Raw genomic sequence first — 23,255 nt, forward strand, 5'->3', positions numbered from 1 at the left:
ACAGATGGACCAATACTAATCCAGACGAGAAACCACTAATGCATAAGAACATTCCCACTCACATACACAGAATAAGAATGTACAAAGTATCACATTTCATTAAGAGACCCTTAAAAAGCTCATAGGTTTTCCATTCCTAAAGACAACATGAGCCTATAGTCCATGTCTTTCCTCTTCATCACCTATGTTTAAGAACTGAACTTAATTTCAGAGGAACTTAGAGGAATCTGAATTGATGGATACCTCATTTTTAAGAAATTCACAAACGTGTATAATTAATCAAAAAGAGGGCATAATCTTAAATATAACAAAGGTATGATATAAAAACATGTAATACACAACAGTATTACATGTGAAGCTAGCTACTTAAGATGTTTTTTCTTTTTTTTCTTTTCTATTTGCTCTTCTGTAAGAAAGCTGCATAGCTTCAGTCCTTACTTGCTTCAGGGTCTATTGGTTTTCATTCCACTTGAGCTCTTAATGGCATACCTGTGCTAATCTTTACTTAAACAGACCAGTTCTACCCAGATCTCAGGCTGAGGATAATTTAAAGAGATGGAGAGAACAGAACAGCAAGGTGGCGCATCGTTTAGCACCACTGTCTTGCAGCACTGGGGCCCTGGGTTCAATTCTGGACCTGGTGTGCTATCTGGTGGAGTGTGTATGTTCTCCAGTTTCCCCTGGTTGCTCTGGTCTCCTCCTACAGTCCAAAGACATAATGAGAAGCTAAATGGCTTCTGGGAAAACTGGCTCTGGTGTGAGTGTGTGCCCTGCAATGGAGTGGTGTCCTTGCACCCATTGCTTGCTGGGATAGGCTCTGGCTCTCTCACGACCCTGAACCAGATGAAGCTGTTAGAAAATGGATGGATGGAGGAAGAGAACCTGCTGAGCTAGAGATAAGAAGGGAGTGGTGTACCTTTAGCACTGGAGGCTTTGGGGGTTCTGTGTGAGGTCCAGACAGACTGCTCCCCCCAGCCCACGCGGGTCGCTGCGGCAATGCGCAGCAGGTAGATGGTGTCGGGCTCCAGGGCTTGCAGGAGGTGCTGGGTCCGGTGCCCTGGGACCTCCAGAGAGGTGACCGTGCTCTCCGTACTGGTGCGGTAAGACAGGCGGTACGACTCGATGCGCCCGCGGCTTAGTTTGGCAGGTAGGGGCTGCCAGGACACCAGGATGTCCGTGGGGCTGCGGCTCGTCAGGCTGACCTCTGGGGCACGCAGCGGGACTGCAAAAAAAAAGATGCCACACTTACCCGTCTGAGAGCCAAACGATACGCTGACAGCAGCTGAACCATTCTACCATTTCTGCCCTTCAAAGCACACATGGACTGAAGCTCCATAATAGAGCACCAACCAATGGGCAGGCACCAGCAAGAAACCAACAAGGTTTCTTTCTTTTGGGTTAATTATGAGTGTTGAGCATTCCTTTTTTAATGGAACGTTGTGGCAGATGAGACCGATACTCTTAGAAAGTAGTTAAAATGTTGCAGCAGAAATCAGTGTTCAAACTGAATTAAAAACAATTGATTTTGGGCCAACTAGGATAAATGCCCTCAGGTGAATTTGCTTTGTTGTACAACAAAGTGCTTGCATAATGAAAAAAAAAACATACTGACCTAGGCATTTAAATTTGGAAGCATTATTAACATTTGACTCTTATTACACTATGGCCTGCTTTGTATACAGATGTTGCAAAAGATTTTATACCCAGCAGCAGTTACAGAGTTAAGCTGTGCCCATTTTATTTCCCTTTTAAGATGTCACGCAACGCACACTAAGAAATACGATTTGAACTGAGAAACCGGAGAAAAACAATCCTGCAGAAAATTTCCTTCAAGGTCAGGCGCCAAACAACCCACTTCCAAGTTCCAAGTTCACTCTGCAGAACTTTGAAAGCCACGTTGACAAAAGTAGAGCTTCTGAATGTTGTGCTCTTCCATCTTTCACTTGTTTGTAATTCTAGGATTTTTTTCAACAGACAAATTCAATTAGCTGGATTACTTACTGTAAATCAAACTTCAGATAAGTTAAAAAAGTCTGGCTGGGAAATGCCTCTCTGCAGTGAAGTGCTCAATTTAGGATAGTCTATTTATGTGCAACAGGTCAACATTAACACTTTCAGTCACAGGTATAAGCACTTAACAGCAGAAACGGTCAATTCCGAATCATGAACTGGAAATGTACTTTCATAAATGACAATTCTTAAATCTTGGTCAGCTGCAGGAGGCTAAATTTGAGATTACATTGAATCATGATGAAGGAATCTAAGACAATGTCTGCTATGAGCAGATTCAGAAAAGAATTTAATTTTATTAATTGAAATGAATTGAAGATAGTGACCTTCGTTCACTCTCAATCTGGTGATAAAATTACAATCAGAAAAAAGTTATTTAAATGGATGCAAATTAAAGTTTACTAAGGCACAGGCAACATATTATAAACAAATTGTAAGATACTGTGTGAGATGCCAGATTTTTTTTTTATTAACAATAGAAAATAAAGCATAATTAATGTGGACTTTGACACATCATACTGTACATTCAATTTTAATCACAATTGTTATGCATACTCTAAGACCTCCAACGTTAATGTACAGATGTACTATACAATTCATTACTGCTTGTAACCTGGTCAGCACTGTAAAAGTGTTTAAATACAGACATGTCTTGAGCGTACAATGTATTTGTCCTCTTGCCTAACTGATTAAAAGCCAATTCAAAAGTCATTCTCTGGGGCAACTGACCTCTATTTGCCCCACAGAAAATAAACCTCAAATGGAGATTTAATTACTTTGGCAGTTTTGAAAGAACATTACAATTTTGACACACAGCCACAGGCTAAAGAGCTTAATTGTCATCTAGAGGAAAGGAATGCATTGGCTAAACTAGAGGGCAATAGGACTCCAGTCCAGCAGGACTGTACATACAGCACATTCAAGATGAAGCCCAATCGCCATTACAGTTAACACTGTTCATTAGAGTTACAATTAATTTAACACCAAGAAAACAGAATTACTTCAATCCTAAGAACCAACTTTCTTCTTTTAATTGCAAGACAAACACAGAGTGACAGGCTACCGAGGCTTAAAATTGGCTTTCCAATCAGGCTCTGCCATTTTGCAAGTCTAAATAATGATCCCAGATCCAGTGGAGCTCAATAGCAAGCATGGAAATTGAAGGCGATTATACACCCCCAGCTCTTTTCCTGTGCGACTGTGGCGGGAAGCAGGCTGGGAGGGAGCCTAAGTGCTACTCACCATCTTCCAAGGTGTGCTGGATAACATGGTCTGACATGCGGCTGGCTCCCATGGGCATGTAGGCCACGATGTAAAAGGTATAATTGCGAGCTGGCTCCAGGTCATCAATAATGTACCGGGTCGTGTCGTTTCCAATGACCACTTGATATTCTTCATTGTTTAAACCTGGTTTGGTGAGAGGGAGAGAGAAAAATACAGTCGGCACTTTGGAAGACAGTATTTACACTAATAGGCCAGGGTTGCACCCACTCAGCACATTTCCGTATAGTAGACTTGGAGCCGCTGCTAGTTTCCCAGAGCAATTGCAATTAAACAGATATAGCGCAGTCACCAAGTGTCACTCCTCTCCTTATATTACGCTCAGGCATCAAACCTCATGCAGAAACACCCCAACACAGTGCTTGGACATTACCTCTGTGGTCGCCAATAGTTCAGACTGTACCCCTTTTTCCTTTTTTCAGTAGTACTCCCCACTATACAACCGTGGGGGCTGCTATCCTGAAACTCTCAAACATGGCAGAAAGTGTCATTTATGAGATGCTTGTGCGTCAGGAAATGTGAGGGATCATGCAATTAATTTCTTTCAGTGGAAACTTTAGCTCTATATTCACCACACATAAAAACAGCAAATGGAGAAATCCATCAGTGTTCACTACACAAGTGTTTCCTAAATTCAGAACAAAACCATGCCGAGCCCTCCATGCTCGTTAAAAAAAACAAGTCTTTTCCCATTCAGAACCAAAAACAGGTCCAGCAACCTGAGGTAGTAACATCCTTACAAAACAGTTGATTGAATGTTCGGTGGCTGAAAATGTACACATCTTAAATGTACACATCACATCTTTTATTTAAAGCACACTGCTGCTTGGTTTAGGTAGATAAAAAGGTCTCCTCCATCTTGATATTTATCGTCATTAATCATGTCTTTTAATGATATATGAGATCACTATCTCCACAGTACAAGTTATTAAGCAAACGCTTCAACAGCTCACATGAATTATAATTCTTTTCAATGTTAGCAAACTGCACAAGATTTGTTGCCAGTCGTCACATAGGTGCACACATCAGCACCAGACAAAGAGTGTTCCCGACTATATGTGAGGTACTTGGGAGATTCATTGGAATGGAAGGTACTACACAAAATTAAAGCAATTAATTGTAATCACTCCAAGCTGGATTCAAAGGTAGGCAACATTCACTCACTTCTATAACTGGACATTAGCTAAACGAAGGACAGAGGTGGAGACATCCTGTTCTCCTTTACATTTATGCAACTAGTCAAAAACCAAGAAACATGCCATTCTTCACCTCATTCTCTGTTTGGCCAAATGTACACTTCAAAACTGGAATCACTTTGCTGATTTCAGCATGGAGATGAAACAGCCACACCTGTTCATCAAGCAGTAACCACAGCACTGACATCCTGCACCATTCAAGACTTACAACCTAGCAAAGATAGCTCTAGAATATCAGCCTGCTATATGATACTGGAGTACTACTACCGGAAAACAATGCACTTTGTAAAAGACCCCATGGAAAGAAAGATCCATGATTTCTAAATACAGAGCAGTGGCAACTGACAGCAAGAAGGATATTGTTTCAAAGGATCTGTTTTTTTTTTTTCAAAAGTCTGGATCAGAAGAGTGAGAATTGTAAATGAGGTGCTCATGCAGAGATGGAGAATGATTTTTTCTCAGTCTAAATATGGAGGATTGCAGGTGCAGACAAAATGTTTAAAAGCACCACTCCCTCTGAAAATGTTCTCCAAATCCACGGCTGGGATCGGGGTTCTAAGAATTTTAATGTACTTCAAATCCATAGATATCTGAGTTGCTGATTTTAGTTTGAAATGCCTCCCTGCCCATCTCTGGTACTAATAACAGAAATCAACAGGAATTCTGACCTGTTGTTACTTGGCCCTTTTGAGTTCAGTAAAAAGACTTCAGTTCAAACATGTAACAAGAGTGCTACAGGAATACCCATCCCGAGCAAATTAAAGAGTCTCAGATGAAGTATTAAAGGGAGAAGACCTACTATTTAGTGTAATGCAAAACCAGTTTCTCTGTACAGAAAAAATCACTTTCCTACAGTTGCCTGACATATTTCAACCAAACATGTTACTTAATAAAAAATGCATTTCTTTTCCCAAACTGCAATATTTTCTGATTAACTGAAAACTTAAACAATATGCAGAAGAAGTAAAGATCCCTAGTTAAGAGTTAATAAAGTGATAAATATGCCATATTGACTCATACTTTTAGATCATTCACTAATTATATTTTTCAACATTTTCAATATCTTTGGATTAGTGGTGTCACATCTTTCAACTAATTAACCAATAAAAACAAGAACTCGAATATTCACATACTTCAGAGGCCAGTTAATTGGGCAAAATCTAGACTGAATAAACCTGCAGACTTGTCTCCCTTATAGTTGCTGTGTTTGCCTCAACAGTCAGGTTCACTAATTATTTTACCATTTTAAACACAAAGAAAAATAAGAGTCCTGTGTGTCTTTCAATCTCTGCTAAATTCTCTACTTTTCATAAGCACTATATGAACAATGAGGGCTTTGGGACTACAAAAAGCCTTAGATTAATTATAAAGATAGAGTAATTTTAAAGAATAGAGTACAAAATGGAATTCTCCTGTCCACTCCAAACCAATGTTTTAATCTCAGTTTTACTATGCTCAAAAGCACCCTTTTCTGTGCACAGAAGCCTTCCCAGAAAGTGTTAAGATTTGCATACATTTAAACTACAAAAAAAGGTTCTGACCTTTTATATCCCTTTTAGAACTTATTTTTCCCCCCAGTAAAGTCCAATTAAAACATAATCACTGAAGCTTAAGGGGGACAGGTTTATGTCATTGTTCCTTTCAGTGAATTTGTGGATTTGTCTGTAACTACATACTTGAGGAGTAATTCTCAGGCAAGGAAAAAAAAGCCGTCAACTTAATCAAACTTGTTCCTCCCCTTTACAGGCAATTTTTATAAACACAGCTAAAGCCAAATTCCACAATTAAATTTTCCCACATTGCTGAATGTGCCTGATAGCATTTTAATTAGCAGAGATTAGAAAGGTCACACAACAGAATCACTTATTGCTTGTTCATATTGAATTGCGTGGCCCGATTTCTGACCTAGTAAACAAGATCCTTAAGAGTAAACAGAATAGGCCTTGTTTAGAAAGTGAATACAGTGCTAGGCCTCATACTGAGGGCTAATGAAAGGCAGTATAATAGGAGACAAAGACTGCCTTCCACCCAGACCCGCGCTCTTCCAATACCTTCACAAAATCTCTAGTGTTGAATTAGCACACTCCAACACACACTTTAATTAGGCCTCCTTTTCATTAGAGCTCCATTCATTTCATGCTGTCTGTTTGTGACCTCAGACAGAGAATGCAATGCTGGAATGATTCTTGTCAATATTAATGGCCCTGCTCTATGAAACAGGACAAAAATGTGGTAATAAATTGTAATCAAGTGCACTAAATCTTTGACAGATGCCAGCATTTCAAGAAGAGGAACGTTGTTTTTCTACATTAGGTAGAAGCATACATTTTTTAGCAGGTGGTTCCTTTGCTGAACGTTTTTTTCTTCTTCCACAATGGATGAGGATAACTTGAACACATAAGAACAACGTTATGGTCAAATTAATGTCGTTAAGTAAAGCTTTGTTAGGTTCCGAGTTCTACAGGCACTTCATCAAATAAAAAAGAATTCACGACAGCGATTTTTGTCCCAGCTTGTGCCCAGGGGGTTCTGGCGACTGCTTTTTCATCACAGGAATAAAAGAGCATATTCGGCTGAAGGACAACTGTCACGAGGTTATTTCTGAACGGAGAAGAAAAAACTAAATGAAATTCGTTAAGGGGGTTGTTTCCATCACTATTTAATGCATTTCCATTTGGCTGCTTGCATCGGGACCCGTGGCTCCAGGATTATAAAAACCAGGGTTTGGATTTGCTTACAAAACATGACCGGACTGGTGGAGGACCATCCCAACAGGCAAACCCTGTTTGCACAGAGAAAGCCGCTGCTCTTGCCTTACTGGGGAAGCCCTTCTTTTCCCTTGACCTCTGCCCAGCAACACACTATTAACAACAGATGGTCAGTTTCTCACATTCCGTTTCGGGTTCTGAGGAACTGAGGGTGTTGCGGATTCCAAGCGGAATGTTTATAAAACTCGGGGGGCTACAAATTACTTCAAGCAAGACATCTGGTAAGGCAGACTGGGTTTCATTAGACTGCTAAAAACAAAAGCTGGACTACAGTATGTCAGGACTGGGGATGTTTTTTTGTTTTTTTTTGTTTTGCTTTGCTTTTTAAGTAGCAAACGCGTTCATATTTTAAACGGCGGTTTATTCAATGAACTGCTAACGGGGAAGGTGGCACACGTAGCGCTTGGCTGCAATCAGGCCAAGGGCTGGTGGAGCCCTGCTAACACCCCCACTACCACTCCCCACCCCCACCCCCCCTTCCCGAAGCCGTCTAAGGCTAACACCTCCTCTAAACCAAGAGAAATCAATAGGCGTTTCTAGGCAGCGTCACAGCAGTGTCGGGAGCGCGGCCAACAGCAGCACGCTCGTGGAGCGTGCGACTGGAGCGAGCCCCTTCCCTTGTGTTGGCGAAGAAACATGCTGCCGTCCTCCCAGCACAGTAAGAAACGCACTTGCAGACGAATGGCAACAATCCAGACACCGAGCGTGGCGGAGAGAGAGGGCCATCTGCCGCTTACCTTCCGCTTTCATGTAGTGCACAGAGTAGGCGATGACTTTGTCCGAGTTGTAGAAGGGCCGGTCCCAGGCCAGCAGGATGGCGGAGCTGGACACGGTCTCCGCGCGGATGTTCCTGGGCGCGCTGGGCCTGTCCTCCGACATCACCACGATCAGCCTGGCCATCGCCAGCACGGAGCCTTGGTCGTTCTCGGCCACGCACTGGTAAATGGCGTCGTCCTCGGGGATGATCTGGTTTATGACCAGTTTGCTAGGAAGAAGGAGAGCCCGTTCGTCAATTTACACACTGACCATGAAAGACCATGAAAGTTCATGAAAGTCCATAAACCCAAGATGCAATTACATGCATTATGTTCTGCTACTAGGTTAGTATACCACCACACCCACTTAACGATGTATTCTGTCACAAAGATTCCTTTTTTTTGTCTTTTGTCAGATTTTCTGGCCAATAACTTGTCAGTGCCAATGCTTGTGGCTTTGACACCACAGCAGACAAAAAGGATTTAACACTTTAAAACTACAGTGGCTGAATATTGTGAGTATACAGAAGTGAAAATGAGTGCCTAATACCACAGATTGGTATAAGAAAATTTGGCAGCTATTTTTTGGTATAACTTAAAACTCAACTGGCTACAACACCATTAATTTTCATGCTTCCGCTCCAGAAGCGCCTACCTGTTGTACATCTTGATTCTGCCGTTGGAGTGCACCTTGTCTCCATTCTTCAGCCAGGTGATCCTGGGCGAGGGGATGCCCTCTGCCTGGCAGACGAACCGTGCCGTGCCCGCCCTCGGCCTGGTCAGACTCTCGGGCCACTCCACAAAGGAGGGGGGAGCTGGAGACGGAAAGAGGAAAAATAAAAAATAAAGGAAACCGAACTAAAACAAATCTATGAAGAAAGGTTATGGTTATGGTTGATATGATTTTTTCAAATATATACACACACATTTGCAATTGTAGAACATGTACATATCAAGTATTAGCTTTCTATAGCAAACACTCTCACAAATTTAACATTTTGCAACATCCCTCCAGCATTACATTTTATATCACGTGTGCTTTCAGCTCAATAATGAACTGGCAGAAGCATAATGCAGAGGAACTGGGCCCACACAGAAGGGGTAGGGCTCAGGCCCACTGTGTTTCCAATTTCGGCGAATATGGTCGTCAAAACCGAAAAATGAACGTATGTTTTCCACTGCCCGGCGCACGTGGATTTCTGAGGCCAGGGCAGGCTGCTGAACGCAGAGGCTTACCCAGTACAGTGAGCGTTGCCATGGCCACAGTGAAGTTGCGTGTGCCAGGGGTGGTGGCCCTACACACATAAACCCCAGAGTGCTGCAGTTTGACGTCTGAGATGATGAGGTTGCCGTTTCCCAGCACGCGGGTGTTAAACACGTCGATGGACTTGTGGTCTATTAGGATACAGAACAGTCAAGTTTGCCCACACTACTGAACCAAGTCATCTGAAATAAACAACTTGCAATAATTACACAGTCTGCAAACCCTCTCTGCTTCCAGAATACCACAAAAAAAACAGACTATGGTTTTACTGATGCTGTGATGCATTTCCAAGTTCGTTATTCTTTGACCCCAATTATATCTTTACTACGAATTCAAAAACGAATGTATTTGAATTAAATACCTATCAAGGCATCCAGTGGTAATTAAAAGTATACATTATTTCATTGTTTCTGTTACAGGTACGTAACTCACACCACTGAAAAACTTCAATACGTTGCACAGTGTCAAAGAGCTTGAAACTACTTTTAATCAATGATCAGGACCGCCTTTCAAACGCAACCTTAAAACCGAACACCGATTACCTAGGCGACTCCAAGAAATAATGGGCTTTGGATTTCCAGTGGCCACACACTCCAGGATAGCGCTCTGATGTAGAGATGTTGTAATGTTCTGAGGTCCTGCGATAATTTTTGGTCTTTGCAGTGGTCGGGGGCCTGAAACTAAAAAATTAAAACATCTAAATCGGACCACCAAGTTCCAAATGACATGTTAACAAAGTCCCAGTGAAAGAATGACACAGCTTTAGCTTCAATAATAAAAACAATCATGATAATGACTTTCTTCGTTATAACCCAGAAGGGCTTTGCATATACAAAAGGATCCATTTCATCCACCACATCATCAGTACCCCCACCAAACAGTAGGTGAGGGGGAGAAAAGTCAGGAAAGGCCTTTCATTGGAATTAAGGGGGAGACTATGGTGGGCCACCATGAGTAAGAACAATGTGGAATTTAGCCAAGACGCAGAGGTTAAGACCGTGGGTTCTTTCATGACACAGTAGTTAGGACTCTGGTTTAATTTCTCATCTAAAAGCTGGCACCCCTGAAAATAAACAGTCTCCCATTACCGAACTGGGGCACTGAGTCCAGAAGGAAGAGTGACACCTACAGGTCCAACAGCACCACTTTCGACACTGAGAAGAAAACACTACATACCTGAGGTAATAGCCAGTGTTGCCTCTGCGCTTCTCCGGCGGTTTGCAATGTTTGTAGCTACACAACGATAATTCCCGGCATCCCCTTGCTCTACACCCTGGATCTGCAGGACTCCATTTGGAAGCACAGTAATCCTATAGGAAACCAAGGCAGAGGATCTTGTCACAGAATCATCAGAAACTCCTGATCAGGAATAGCCACTGGAAACTACGAATTTGCTACGAGCTTGGGGATGTTACATGAAAAGGCAAGACAAATCATACGTTCATTTAAGCTGCAGAACAGTGTATGAAAACTCACACAGGCATTCAAACTGCATCTATTAACAATATCTTTTGACATCTTGTATGCAACCAAACTGTGTTTTGGTATTGTTCCACTGTAGAATCTATACTGAAGAGTGCTTACAGTTACAGGTTATGTACCTGCATGAAACGAGATCCCTTCTTCTGAAGTCACGGCGCTCGTCGTGCTCAATTTCTAACTGAAAATCAGTTGGAAAATTGCAAGTCCACAGGCTGTAGCCACGAAACTAATAGGATGGAAACGTGGCCAGATGATACCCATCTGGAAACTGATCACTCCCTACCTTTCTGTTGCAAGAGGTAAAGTGGTCCGGTTGAACTCCCATGTGATGATTGGCTGAGGACTTGCATTTATCTTGCAGGCAAATCGGGCCACCGAGCCTTCAGCTACCATTGTCGACACTGGCTGAATCTCAAAGGTAGATATACCTGCGGGGCAAAAAGAGCCTGGTTAGCGAAGCACATGATGAAATGAAAAGGTGGCTTGGTGGCCATAGAAAACAAAGTGAGGCTTCTACTGACACACACTGAACACTGAGACCTTCATGGCACTCCGCTGTGTAGCACCCTAGACAGGCACTTGCAGAAAGCCATCACCTGCTACTACAAATAAAAAAATCTCCCAAAAGCTCAAACTCTACTCAAACTCTAAAAAGCTTTTTAAATCAAAGTTGGGGATGACACATTAAAAGTATGACAGAAAGATGCAATTTCCACTACTTTTAAATTTTCTCCTACACAATGAGTGAGATTTGAATCAATGCCCACTATTATGAACTTCTGTTATCTATGCGAGAAAATAGTTAAGACCTGTCAATATAAAAAATTAAAGTAATCAGAGAGGCTCTACAAAATAACCATGCTAACCTGAAGATCAATACAAGCCTTTACAATTAAAATAAACCCCAACCCTGATCAATGAACAAAGAAATGAATGTTATCTACCACAGAACCAAAGCTCTTAAATCAATGAATGTATCTGGGACAATTACTTTACTGCCCTTAGAAATGTCAGTTCTGTCTGCATGTTGCCTTATTAACACTTCCAGTGGTGTAAACCTTATTTTTCAATTTGCTTCCTATTATTAAACTAAGAGTAGTCTGCCATTATTCAGTAATCAGACACAAAAATGTTCACTAATGGCACTTACTGAAATCAGCTTTTTCTATTGAGCTGCAAGCAATATCTGATCAATAACCAATGATGGTCTAACATAAAGAATTCTACTATAATTGCAAAAATAACTTTTCCAAGAAAATGGCTTAAACTTTAAAACCAGTTCGGCATTTAGAAGTTTAGAGCTCAACAACAAATGTGACTCCAGTCATCCAAAAAATATGTTACTAACTATAAAGTTATTTGTACTGGGAATTGGAGATACAAGCATACAGTACCTCTTGAAACAAGAAAGCACAGTACATGTCGGACAAGAAACAGATTTTTGCATCGTATTACTGTTTAATGCATTTTTAGTTTAATACTGTTCAGTACTTTAGTGCAAAAAATGCCAAAAATAGCTACAGAGCAGACTGATAATGTGAACTAAAATGGTAGGTGACATTAGTTTGGACTGTACAGATGCACAGATGTGTTTTTCAGGTAAGAAACCTGGTGTAAAACTACACAGAAACATGCCAATGTAGGCACCAAGCTGTTAAGAGTCCTAAAAAAGAACAGTTTGACAAGAGAAGAACAAGCTCCCACTCTCCCTGATCCATTTAAATACTGAGATGATTTTTATTCATCATCATTAGCTCTGACAGACATTCCTGAAAAGTAGTGTGTGGATCCCAGTCACTTTGTTAGTGTGATTAAAACAATAGAAAATAAGTATTATGTCCAGGAGTCACTTTTTACAGCATGGCCACGTGTGAAAAGAAAAGAAAAGTCACGGTAAAGGAAGCAGTTCTTTTTTCTATGGCACCTGAAAGAAAACATCAAGTGTCTCAATAGCAAGAAAACCCCACACCACAGGGAGTTAATCCACTTTAGAAAAAGTTCTGGCAAAGTAAATTGGATGTCTTTTTTTCACACACTCAATCCAACAACTAATGCCTTTTCTCTTCAGGCAAAGGAAACTGCCAGCTGTTCTCTCCCATTAAAGTGATTTTGCCATGGTTTTCAAAACCAATCGGAAACAAGGAAGACAAACAGCAAAAGCTATCTAAACCTAATAATAAATGCTTATCGGTCTCTGGATCTGGCCCAGGCTAGCTCTAAAACAAGGAATCGTAACTGGAGATAAGCTTTCTCCGATAAACCTGGCTTTTATCAGTCACAGGCTTATCATTTGAGTGCAAAGACCAAAAGAAGCTACAGTCCCTAATTCACTTTTACAGCTTTTTATGATGCGTTGCAACTCAAATGATGTTGCTGTGAATAAACCCACATCTGCCTATAATTTCTGCACAGAGCCAAGGCCGAAATACACTGGAGCATCTTGTCAGTTTGTTGTCCTGCTTTGGTGCAGTTCAGTTTTTGGGGGTGAAAGAGGAGGGCTCTCCCACTCTATAATAGGGTCCTCAGATTACCTTTTGCATACAAAAACTGTACAGAACACTCCTGTTCCTACCCTGCCTTGACCTATCCCTGGCTGAAACAGGAATGATTACCACTGGCAGAAACAAAATCCACCAATAAACATCATTTAGAAGTGTACGTCTTATTCATTATCACTGTGTAAATGTTTTAAGTGTTTCTTTCTTACTTGAAAGGGCAGGGAAAATATATCTATAATTTCAGCAAGTGAGGTCCACTTTAAAATGACAAATCTGCAAAAACAATGCAGGAAAACAATGGACTTAACTCATTTCTGTAATTCTTAAAAACAATGCCACCCAGGAACTAAATGGGTTCTGCATTATGGGGTTCATCTTTATATTGCCTCTGCTTTGAAATGAGATATAAGTATAGTCTCCTTACAGGAAAACATCAGCAAAGCTCTGGATGCAGATTACTAGAAGCCATGAAATGCCCATTTGGAAAACAGATCAGGTTCACAGACTCTGCATAGTTAAGTGTTCTGCTTGAAGGGACTAGGACAATGATTTCTTATACTTCACTTTCACTGTATTTATTTTCATTAAGAGTAACGTGGCATGTTAAGACTTTTGATTTGAATATTCATTATTTGCACTTACACTTAAGAGTATTAGGGCGAAAGTCTTATTGATAACACAGTCAGAATTCACTGGCATGGAACTTATTTTGATACTGTAGTTCATATTAGAGGCATGTTGAGTACTCTATTTCTGGTGCATCGCCCTGTCAGAAACAAAGATCGCTCCACTGCCAGTCCAAATTACTGAATATGAGATCTGCAAAAGGTTGTGTACACTGGTGCTCCTTTAGATCATGAAAATTTCAGTTTCACAATGACAAATACAAGTGTAACTCACTAGATAAATCAGTGCTAAGAGACACAAATAGCCTCTGTCAGGCTACAGTGATAAAGCTCATAGTAAGCTCTCTTGACAACTTAATGGCACATAAACAGAATATATAATTTTGAGTTTTTTGTCCACCATGAAACAGCTGCTTTTCAAGTGGCAGCACTTGGGAAAGATTACATGGTGTTGGCCTATGCTCAAAATGGCCACAATCAAACACTCAGGCTGCCCATAGATTCTTTTTACCAATAACGATCTTCCAGCCAATGGAAAGCCTTTAAGTCCTGGATTAGAACTGTTAGAAATCTATCTCCTCGCAGTCTCATGTTTAACCTCTGCCGAAAGAGAGATCTCCAGCCATGTTGCTGTCAACTACTAAATCAGGACTTGCCTCGACAGAAGCTCTGGTTGCCCCGGGAATAATCCAACACTGACGAAGAAATTCACGAATTTAATAAAATCGCCGTGACACGTTCGCATTGATCAGGCCATTGCTAAGAAGCCTTGTGCTGAACAGTGCGATCACAGTGGAACCTTCCTTTCACCTCTGAAAATAATGCTCCACACAAAGCTCGGCGAATTACTGATTAGCCGACTGTAGTCATGTGCGAGATGACAGGGGATCAATTATATATTAAAATGTGACAGTCGATTATTTCACACTCCAAGACGGACTCAAACCTTTCAATCCGCTACTGGACTGACGGGCACTAACGCATGTCCATGCGGTAACTGCTGACATGACTAGAGACGGCAACAGCCGAAAGGGGTTTGCTTTAATTAAACCGTTCGCACCAATCAACCAAGAGTGGCAGGAGACAGTGAGAAACTGTCCGTTTGATCATAATTTGGAGGACTCCCAGAAAACCTCCCTGGCCCCCGCCTACGCCCCCCCCACCCCACCACACCACCACAGCAGGCCTTCTAATAAGCTATATAATGGATTTCATTTCCAGGATCCCGGCCTTCAATCAGCACTCTAATCCACTTTGCGGCGTACAAATCAAAACAGTAAAAACACCAGCATTACTCGCCGAAGCTGTCAGAGTCGATTACTCGGCCGTGGGCCTCTATGAGGGCTCCAGGCAGAGAGCTGGGCATGAAAGGACAACAAGCAGCATGGAGCAACGGCAGGCAGGGATTTGGTTTCTCTCCTCCTGATGAACTGCGTTCCGATGCAGTCGGCACACAAGGCCGGCCACGCTCGAGCGAAACAGAATATCGCCGTTAGAAGACACGAGGTTGTTGGCACGTCGACTTTCTGCTGAAAACCCGCTGAGCTTTCGTGAAATATCTCTTCCTTTTGGCCCTACTTGCTGTCTGTGTGTATTTATCTCAATTTTCCCTGAACAACCTTTCTTATTTGTTTTCCTAAGGGGTCTCCTTCTTGGCTTGTTCCCAAGGCTGGGGGAAACCTACTATCCTTTGTGAAATTACAACACCATGATAGATCAGGAAAGGCCTTAAAACTGTAAACAGTGTCCAGAGCAACCCCAACAATTCACACTGACCCACAGGCACAAAGATTGATCACACCAAAGGTCACTAAGGTCAGCCTTTACTCTCCCATCCCCCCTCCCCTAAACATCTTTGTTCAATCATTTTTTTTAAGTCAATCAATCGGAAACTCTTCCCCTGAACATCTCCATCTAAATTGTTTTTTTTTTTGTCCAAGGAAAGATACTCTTATCAAAAAAAAATGTGTGCTAAGGTCAGTGGCTAAATAATGTTGACTTAAAGGGGAACTGCAGTCCCAATTTCTTAGACCGGTTATTAAATCTCAGTAACACATCAAATTCATTGACAGTATAGAAAAATTTTGAACTAACCACAAAACTGTGAAATTTGTGAAAGTACTGTAAGTCACCATGTTGTCACAAACACCTGGTCTCGTCATGGGCGAGAGCGAGAGTTTGCAAAAATTATGGTGGCTCTGTGGCTCAGGATCTGCGCCTGACCCCGAGCTTCTCTCTCCCTATCTGTGTGACTGTGTCTCATGGAAAGCAAGCTGGGGTATGCAAAAAGATGAATTACTAATGCAAAAAATGGTATAGGGCTAATAAAGTGATGTTATGTTATGTTACTACATGACGTGGCCCTTCCTGCTCACAAGTCACAGTAATGATGCAATGAGATGTACGAGCGAATAATATGAGTGAGGTTGTTCCAACACGATGGGTTAAGAAGCATGTAGGGTTAAGAAGAAAATAGTATTTGTCTGTAAAACCATCTGGAAGTGGACAACAATATTTCTCTTGGATTCAAAGAGATGTATTCACAAGCCCGTTTATTTCCAGTGTCATAAGGCCACATCACGTCACAGGATGTTTGATTGCCTCGTTCTGAGTCATATAAATGGCACTGCACATACCTGGAAATGTTGTCTATTTTGTGAAATAAATTGGAGATTTTACAAGTTATTGTGTACATTTTACTCTTATGGTGGTTTGAAATGCAATCACCAATGCAGACTCTTTCTAATTCCAAAATATAGAAATAGCGTTGCAGTTCCTCTTTAATTACGATAATTAATTACATATAAATAATTACGAATAACTACCAGTTTGATTAATATCCAACACAGGTTTTAAACTTTCATACTGCAGGAATCACAACCTCATTCTCCCTCAGGAAAGCACCAGAACCCTACACTGTTGATGCACATTCACCACCTATAGCATTTGTCTGCTCCTATGTGTCACCACTTCAAAACTAAGATTTTTAATAGTTTGCAGCATTTGTAAATGAAAATCCCAGCAGATAATAATCAAAGGATTCCGAAACAGAAAACACTCAGTGCAAGGGAATCAAGCAGAATATAAATCGCAGCTTTCATCCAAGATCTTAAATTGATAGGATAGAAATTCAGTTTGAGTTAAAACATCTTTTTTCAGCTCAAACCAACAATAAAATATTCTGATTCTCAACAGTTTCCAGACTTTGCTGTTGGGTGTCAGTTGGGCCATCTGACTAACCCCTGTCAGATAAGGGTAAAGCACACAAAGCTACATCATGCAATACCAGATTCGTATGTACAGAACTGTCCTCAAGACAGTTCTGACAATCCTTTCATCTGCGTCTCCCAAGCTCCAGTATCACGCAGGTTAATTGGAAGAATGTGAACTGTTCACAACTGTTTGCTTTCCAAAGCCATCCTATACATGTTATCACTGCAACAGCCTCGCAGACTGGCAAAGGGAGAGAGGAGTGCACAGGGACCGAGAGGAAGGCTGTCTTAGAAAACAAGGAGCTGAAATGGAAAATAAGAGCTGAAAATCACAAGAGGCAGCAGTCGAGATTAGAGAGGGATCAGGGCTGTACCGAACTGAATCCTTCTAGGTGCAAGGTTATCTTGTCTGATTGCACAGCTGCTGCTTGTACCATGAAAGTACACTGACAAGTCTTCATTAAAATGGAAAAGACGAAGGTCTTCATTCAACTAACCTCAAAGAACATGTTATACTTTGACAAAGTGGAACAATCCAAGGCCAGCTACCCATTAAGAACAAACATCTTTTCTGTGCAAAATACTGTATGTGCTGCTGGAGATAATCAGGCTAGGATGCCTTGCACTCACAATTCCTGACCCAGTACTGTATATTTCTGCATCAGCAGAAATGTACAATTACCAGAAATATTGAGGCTGATAAAAACTATTAGGTCCAGACGCAGACCACATCTTTAAATATTATTTACTTTTTAACATACCAGCCTTGGGATAATTGTGGCTGGGACTGATGGTTCCTGTATAGTTTGATTTGCAGATAACAAAACTGAACAGGACTGCAGCTTCTCATCCAACCACAATTTTGTTGATTTATTTGATATACTGCAGTAGTTTACAAGTTCGACTGGCACTCAGGACTTGGTTATCTCTAATAAATAACATATCTGGTCAATGGGCACATGGTTTCCTAGGTGCTTGTGCTTGGAATACACACACAAGTATTACCAAAACACTAAACAAAGTAATGCAGCAACAATGACGAAACTCATTGTACAAACTGATTTTTAATCATATATTAGATCATTAGGCTGTTCCCCTCCTTTATTTAAGCGACAACATGATAATAACTTCAGGATTCAGCTGAAGATTTATATACAAAAGAGAAATTGCTGAACTGTCACCCTCCATTCAAATACACATAATTCTGACTGAGTTTACCTCCCCAACTATGATTAATAGTTGTATGAGGCCCATGCTGCCAGACTGACTTGTAATACAAGGAAAAATCCCAGTGTGATTGAATGGGCCTTAAGTGAATGATTACCAGTGCATTGGAGTTTGACAGATTCTTAACGCATTTAAATCCCCATGTTTTAACTGTGGAGCAAAGGGATTTTCCCTTGAAACTGCAGTTGACATTTTGACATATCAGCTCTAGATCTGACTCGCTATTTTTCCACTGCCTATTTTCAGTATAACTGCTGAAAATAAGCATATTAGCAAAGGTAGTATTCAAAGAACTCTCTTTGGGATATTCTTGGGAAACTGTTTCAATACTTTCTTCCAAACACCAGCATTATGCTGGTAAACAGGAATTGCATTAATTTTTAAAATAAAAATGTAAACACTAAAATGATCCTATGGTCCACATTTTTTAATTGTTCATGTAAATAAACATCTAATGTTAAAATATTATATTAACAAATTGCATCTCAACAAATGTGAATTATATTCCATTTGTTTATTTATACATGTGTAGGTGTAGCCACACAGTCTGTTGAGAATCCTAACTTTCAGCACAGTTCATCTCACCCAACTCCATGAGGAACAACTCTGCCTGCATGAATTGGGAAGATAGATTATTAAGAAAACATCAACAGAACTATTATTTAAAACACATGAACCCAAAGCAAGTTAGGCAACTAAAAATATTGACCAAATATGACAAATACAGTATATGACCAAAGATCTTAGAGGTGTGTGAGTACACACAGAACCCACAGATCTGGCTTACATAGTTTTCTAATCATGAAAGGGCAGTTTATACTTTGGTTCGTCTAAATGGTATTTTGTTAATCTATTTCTCAAATGGCTACATTTGTAAGACTGTATTCGGTCTTTTATAAACCTTTTCACCAGAGTGTAGCAAATTTTTAACAGAATTAGTTCCGGGCTATCTGATCCTTTTGTAAAACACAAACAGACTATCACTGCTATAGGAATCTGAAGTGGTGTAAGACACACCAACAGAGAGAGGATCAGGGCATTGATCCCTTTAACAAATGTACATGTCCTCGACGCACAGACCAGTACTTATTAAATTAAGCAAGAGGGAGTCAGAAGCTAGGCACTTAAAAGTCCTGAACTGCTCTGGAGGTGAGCAAAATGTGAGACTGACCTCTAATCAACAGTAAAGCACATTCCTCATGGTTACACAACAGGGGTTTCCCACCAGGCAGGTATGAAATTAGTGGCAGAAAAAGGGCACTGTGATAAATGTTCAAATCAAAGAGTTAAAAAAACAGTTAACAAATACAGTGTTGGGAAACAGTGTGGGTACATTGATTATTGAAAAACAACAAAACTAAACTAGCGGAATCTATACCCACTGTGGCTAAATGAACAATGATTAGTACCTTGGTTAAAACTAAACACATAACTGACCTTTTACTTATGGGATCCAGGGACAGCTGTAATGTCTAGTGCTTTTTAATCAGATGTTAAATAAGGTGAAGGACAAAGCAAGCTATAATATACTGCAAAAAGAAATTTGTTTAGATTTAATTCCTTAAGCATGTCATACCACACTAAATTACTGTCGTTCTAGAGGATAAAACCCCCACAGAAAATCATGCAAAATTGCACCTGAATGCTTTTAGTGTGTTAAATACAATATTTGTTTCAATTCCTTAGACATGTTAATTCTCAAATCATAAATAAGAAAAATAAGCATTGTAACATCTATATTAAAAAAAAACTTTGTAAGTAAAAAGCAAGAGAGATCCTTAATCTGGGCTAATATTGGTTCAGGCGATGAAGTGGCAGCGAATGTTTAAACCACACTTTATTTTGTGACATACACTTGGCTCAGAGCATTGCATTACATAACATCACCTCACGAAAAACTTAAATACGGAAGTCTTACATGACAGACAAATCCAAGACTGAAGCACACAACAAAAATAAGAAACAACATTCAAATAAATCCAGTTTTTCGCATTTTTGCTAATTATATTTCATCCATGGGAGACATCTCTGCTTTGTTCTATGCAGTGCATCTTCCCAAATAGAAACTCAAGTGACACCAGCACATAAACAGGATCTGACTGCTCACTTTATACATTTTTAGGTTGTTTAAGAAAGGGCATGGACAGAAAGAAAAGTAAAAAAAAACAAAACAGATTTGCTCTCAAAGCAAGATCTTTTAAATAATCGCAGCACAAACGTTTCAGAAAATCCCACCGGCACAAATAAAAGCGGATCTGGGCCATCTGCCCCTTCCACTGCCCTCTCACCTTTCACCTCTGCCCTCAACAAATCTCTGCTGGAGCATAGCTTAGTAAAGCAGGGCCCATTCGGCTCCACAGCCCACAGCAAACTGCGCCTTCTGGCTGCCTGCAGACAGCCAGTCAGTGACATGGGGCAGGGAAGGGAATGCTGGAGACTTCGGTGTTGCAACATCTCTTCTCCTTAAGAAAATTAGTGTACATTCTCTGCTCCATAATAAACTAATACTGGGCAATGCCCTGCTTTAAAGGCAGGTTTCACTGCTGATTTCTGTCACTGCGGCTTTCAGGACAGCCACATCAGGCTTTATCATGTATTTTCTTTAACACTGAAATACATTCATTCACATACTGTACATCTTCAACATTTATTTAAAGAAAACCCGCTAATTCCCTACTTATTCGATCTGAAGAGCCCTTCAGTAAGTACCAGGCTATTAAACTTAAATGGTATTGATGAATCTTGGTTATCCTTCCTTTGTAGCCAATACTGTTCTGAAGGAGTGAATTAAATCTGTTAAAAGTCTGAAGCCTTAATATAATTACCACCTCTGCAGTCTTTAATGAGAAGAGAAATAAATAAGGGTTAGTAGAGCAAAAAAGGCTAAAGTCTAAAAATACCCATTAACATGAAACTCATGTGCAAATTAGAAACTGTGTTCCCACAGCAATTTTTCCTTAAAAGAAGACGATAAAAAGAGGCTTTAAGGCATTGCGCCCCCAAAAATACCTTCTTCTGCCTGAAAGTTAACTGCTAATCTTCTGAATTGTGCCCGTTACACAAGAAAGCTGTGCCCTGCTAAACCGTGCAGCAGAGGAAACAGTGGGTCAGTGGCCGGGTCACACTGAAACAAATGTTCCCTCAGAGATGCCGGCCGCCATGCTGTCCTTCTCCTCAGTGCTGACATGCCATGTTGCCGGTTTCTTGGAAATTTTAAAACACTGGAATCCATGTGAGCAGTAGCGAGCGAGCGCTCCGGATTTCTACAGGGGACTGGAAGCAGCACGGCTCCCCCTGGGAGAGCAAGAGGCCTTGGCGCAGTGGAGAGGAAGCCCAAACTTCAGGTGTCTCCAGGAACCCAGGCCACACACAAACCCCGAGATTGTTGTTATGCAAATCATAAAGGCCATTAACAGACAGAGAGCCCACATAACCTGATTCCTTTAAACACTTTAATGAAACTAAAAGTTAATTTTATTGCATCTATTTAATGGCCTTAAAACCTCCTTAAATGTAACGTTTCACCGTAATATGGTATTCAGAGGGTTAGCTGCAAGCATCTCGCTTTAATACGTTTAGCAGGCTTCGTTCAAAAGCATGACCATGCATACCAAAGTATGCCAAAGAAAGTATAAACGGCATCAAATTAACGGTTCTCTCTTTTACTTTCCTTAATTTGGTAAAACAGAGAATCGAGTCCTTTGCCGTAGTCTTAATCTGTACCACTTCAGAACAAGCCCACAATAGCAGCTGGTGGCAAAAACAATCGAGCTCAGAAGCTTAGCCTTGCCTCCCTGTTAAAGAAGGTTCTTTAATTCACAATTATGTTAAAAAATTAGAAATACATTTTTTAAAATGACTTTTAATGGTTATTTAAATAAAGCAATCACTTAGCAAGTTCTGTGCTCCACTATTGGAATTGGAGAAACATCAGTCTCAATGTAGAAGCTTTCTGAAAGTATCAGTCAACAGGACAATGGCTATGTGCACAGCAGAACTAATTCGCTCGGGCCATTTCATTACTTTTCCATTCCCAATGGTGTTAAAAAACAGGAAATGACAGGGGAGACACCAGTTAGGCACTTTAGCCTGCTTCAAAGCCTTTCAACTTGTGTGGCTGTTGTTCGTCCTGATTAAAAAAAAGGTTGATTCTCAAGCAAGGCTCTGACTTGGCCTAAACTTCTTAGACTGGAGCAATTTGCCAAATGAATGACTGAAAACACTGATACCGAACCTTGCAGATTCTCCTTCCATAACCCTGCTGCTTCAAAAAATGATGTGCCAAAACCAAATGATTCACCAAATACTAGTACTGACTAACATTTAAAGTTCCAATTGCGTATGCATTTTTGTCTACTTTCGTTTTTTTTTAATTCTGTTTCAGGGATGGTTTACAACAGAATTTCCACATGGCAGTGTGAAGGCTGGTGCCAATACTGTATCTGAATTCACAATCACAACACCCTCCCTAAACGACTGTCAATTCAGCAAAAAATGAACTATCTAAAAGTATTAAAATGTAACCCCAATTTGATTTATCAAATAAAATCACATCTTATACATTAATGGGTATGTGTATTGTGTTATATCTTTTACCTGCTTCCAAAGCAATTTTCCCATTTGGAACAATAAAGGAAACAAGTAATCTGAGAGATTAATTTAAGGATGTAATTTTTGGACATGAAATAAAACCTTTTCGATTTTTGGAAGAAAAAAATAGCCACACTGTGGGCTACCAGCTCTCTCTGTTGTAGAAAACTGTCTACATACATGCTCACGACTACACAAGTAATCTAGTCCACTAGGCCCTCCAACACACCGTATCAGAGCAATACTAAGACCATGAGCATGAAGGAAGAGGAGAAACTTGTAGCGGGTCCTATTTCATCACAAGCAACTTGTCATGCTCACTCAGACACAGCCAGGAGCTTAAGCC

General features: G+C 40.6%; 1 protein-coding gene across 2 annotated transcripts in view; it reads right to left on the reverse strand.

Annotated features, from left to right (window-relative positions):
* LOC102682561 (protogenin A) overlaps positions 1 to 23,255 on the reverse strand; it is a 59,988-nt gene that overhangs the window by 26,055 nt on the left and 10,678 nt on the right. For both annotated transcript variants that reach the window (XM_015343073.2, XM_006628778.3), the window contains exons 3-10: positions 11,040 to 11,184; positions 10,451 to 10,584; positions 9,817 to 9,954; positions 9,247 to 9,405; positions 8,666 to 8,825; positions 7,993 to 8,240; positions 3,253 to 3,417; positions 917 to 1,222 (exon numbers count right to left, since the gene is read on the reverse strand). In XM_015343073.2, coding sequence (XP_015198559.2) covers positions 917 to 1,222; positions 3,253 to 3,417; positions 7,993 to 8,240; positions 8,666 to 8,825; positions 9,247 to 9,405; positions 9,817 to 9,954; positions 10,451 to 10,584; positions 11,040 to 11,184 — 1,455 coding nt within the window. The remainder of the gene's footprint in view (positions 1 to 916; positions 1,223 to 3,252; positions 3,418 to 7,992; positions 8,241 to 8,665; positions 8,826 to 9,246; positions 9,406 to 9,816; positions 9,955 to 10,450; positions 10,585 to 11,039; positions 11,185 to 23,255) is intronic.

Source organism: Lepisosteus oculatus, chromosome 5 (genome assembly GCF_040954835.1).
Source record: "Lepisosteus oculatus isolate fLepOcu1 chromosome 5, fLepOcu1.hap2, whole genome shotgun sequence".
In the NCBI taxonomy this organism is placed as follows: Eukaryota; Metazoa; Chordata; class Actinopteri; order Semionotiformes; family Lepisosteidae; genus Lepisosteus; species Lepisosteus oculatus.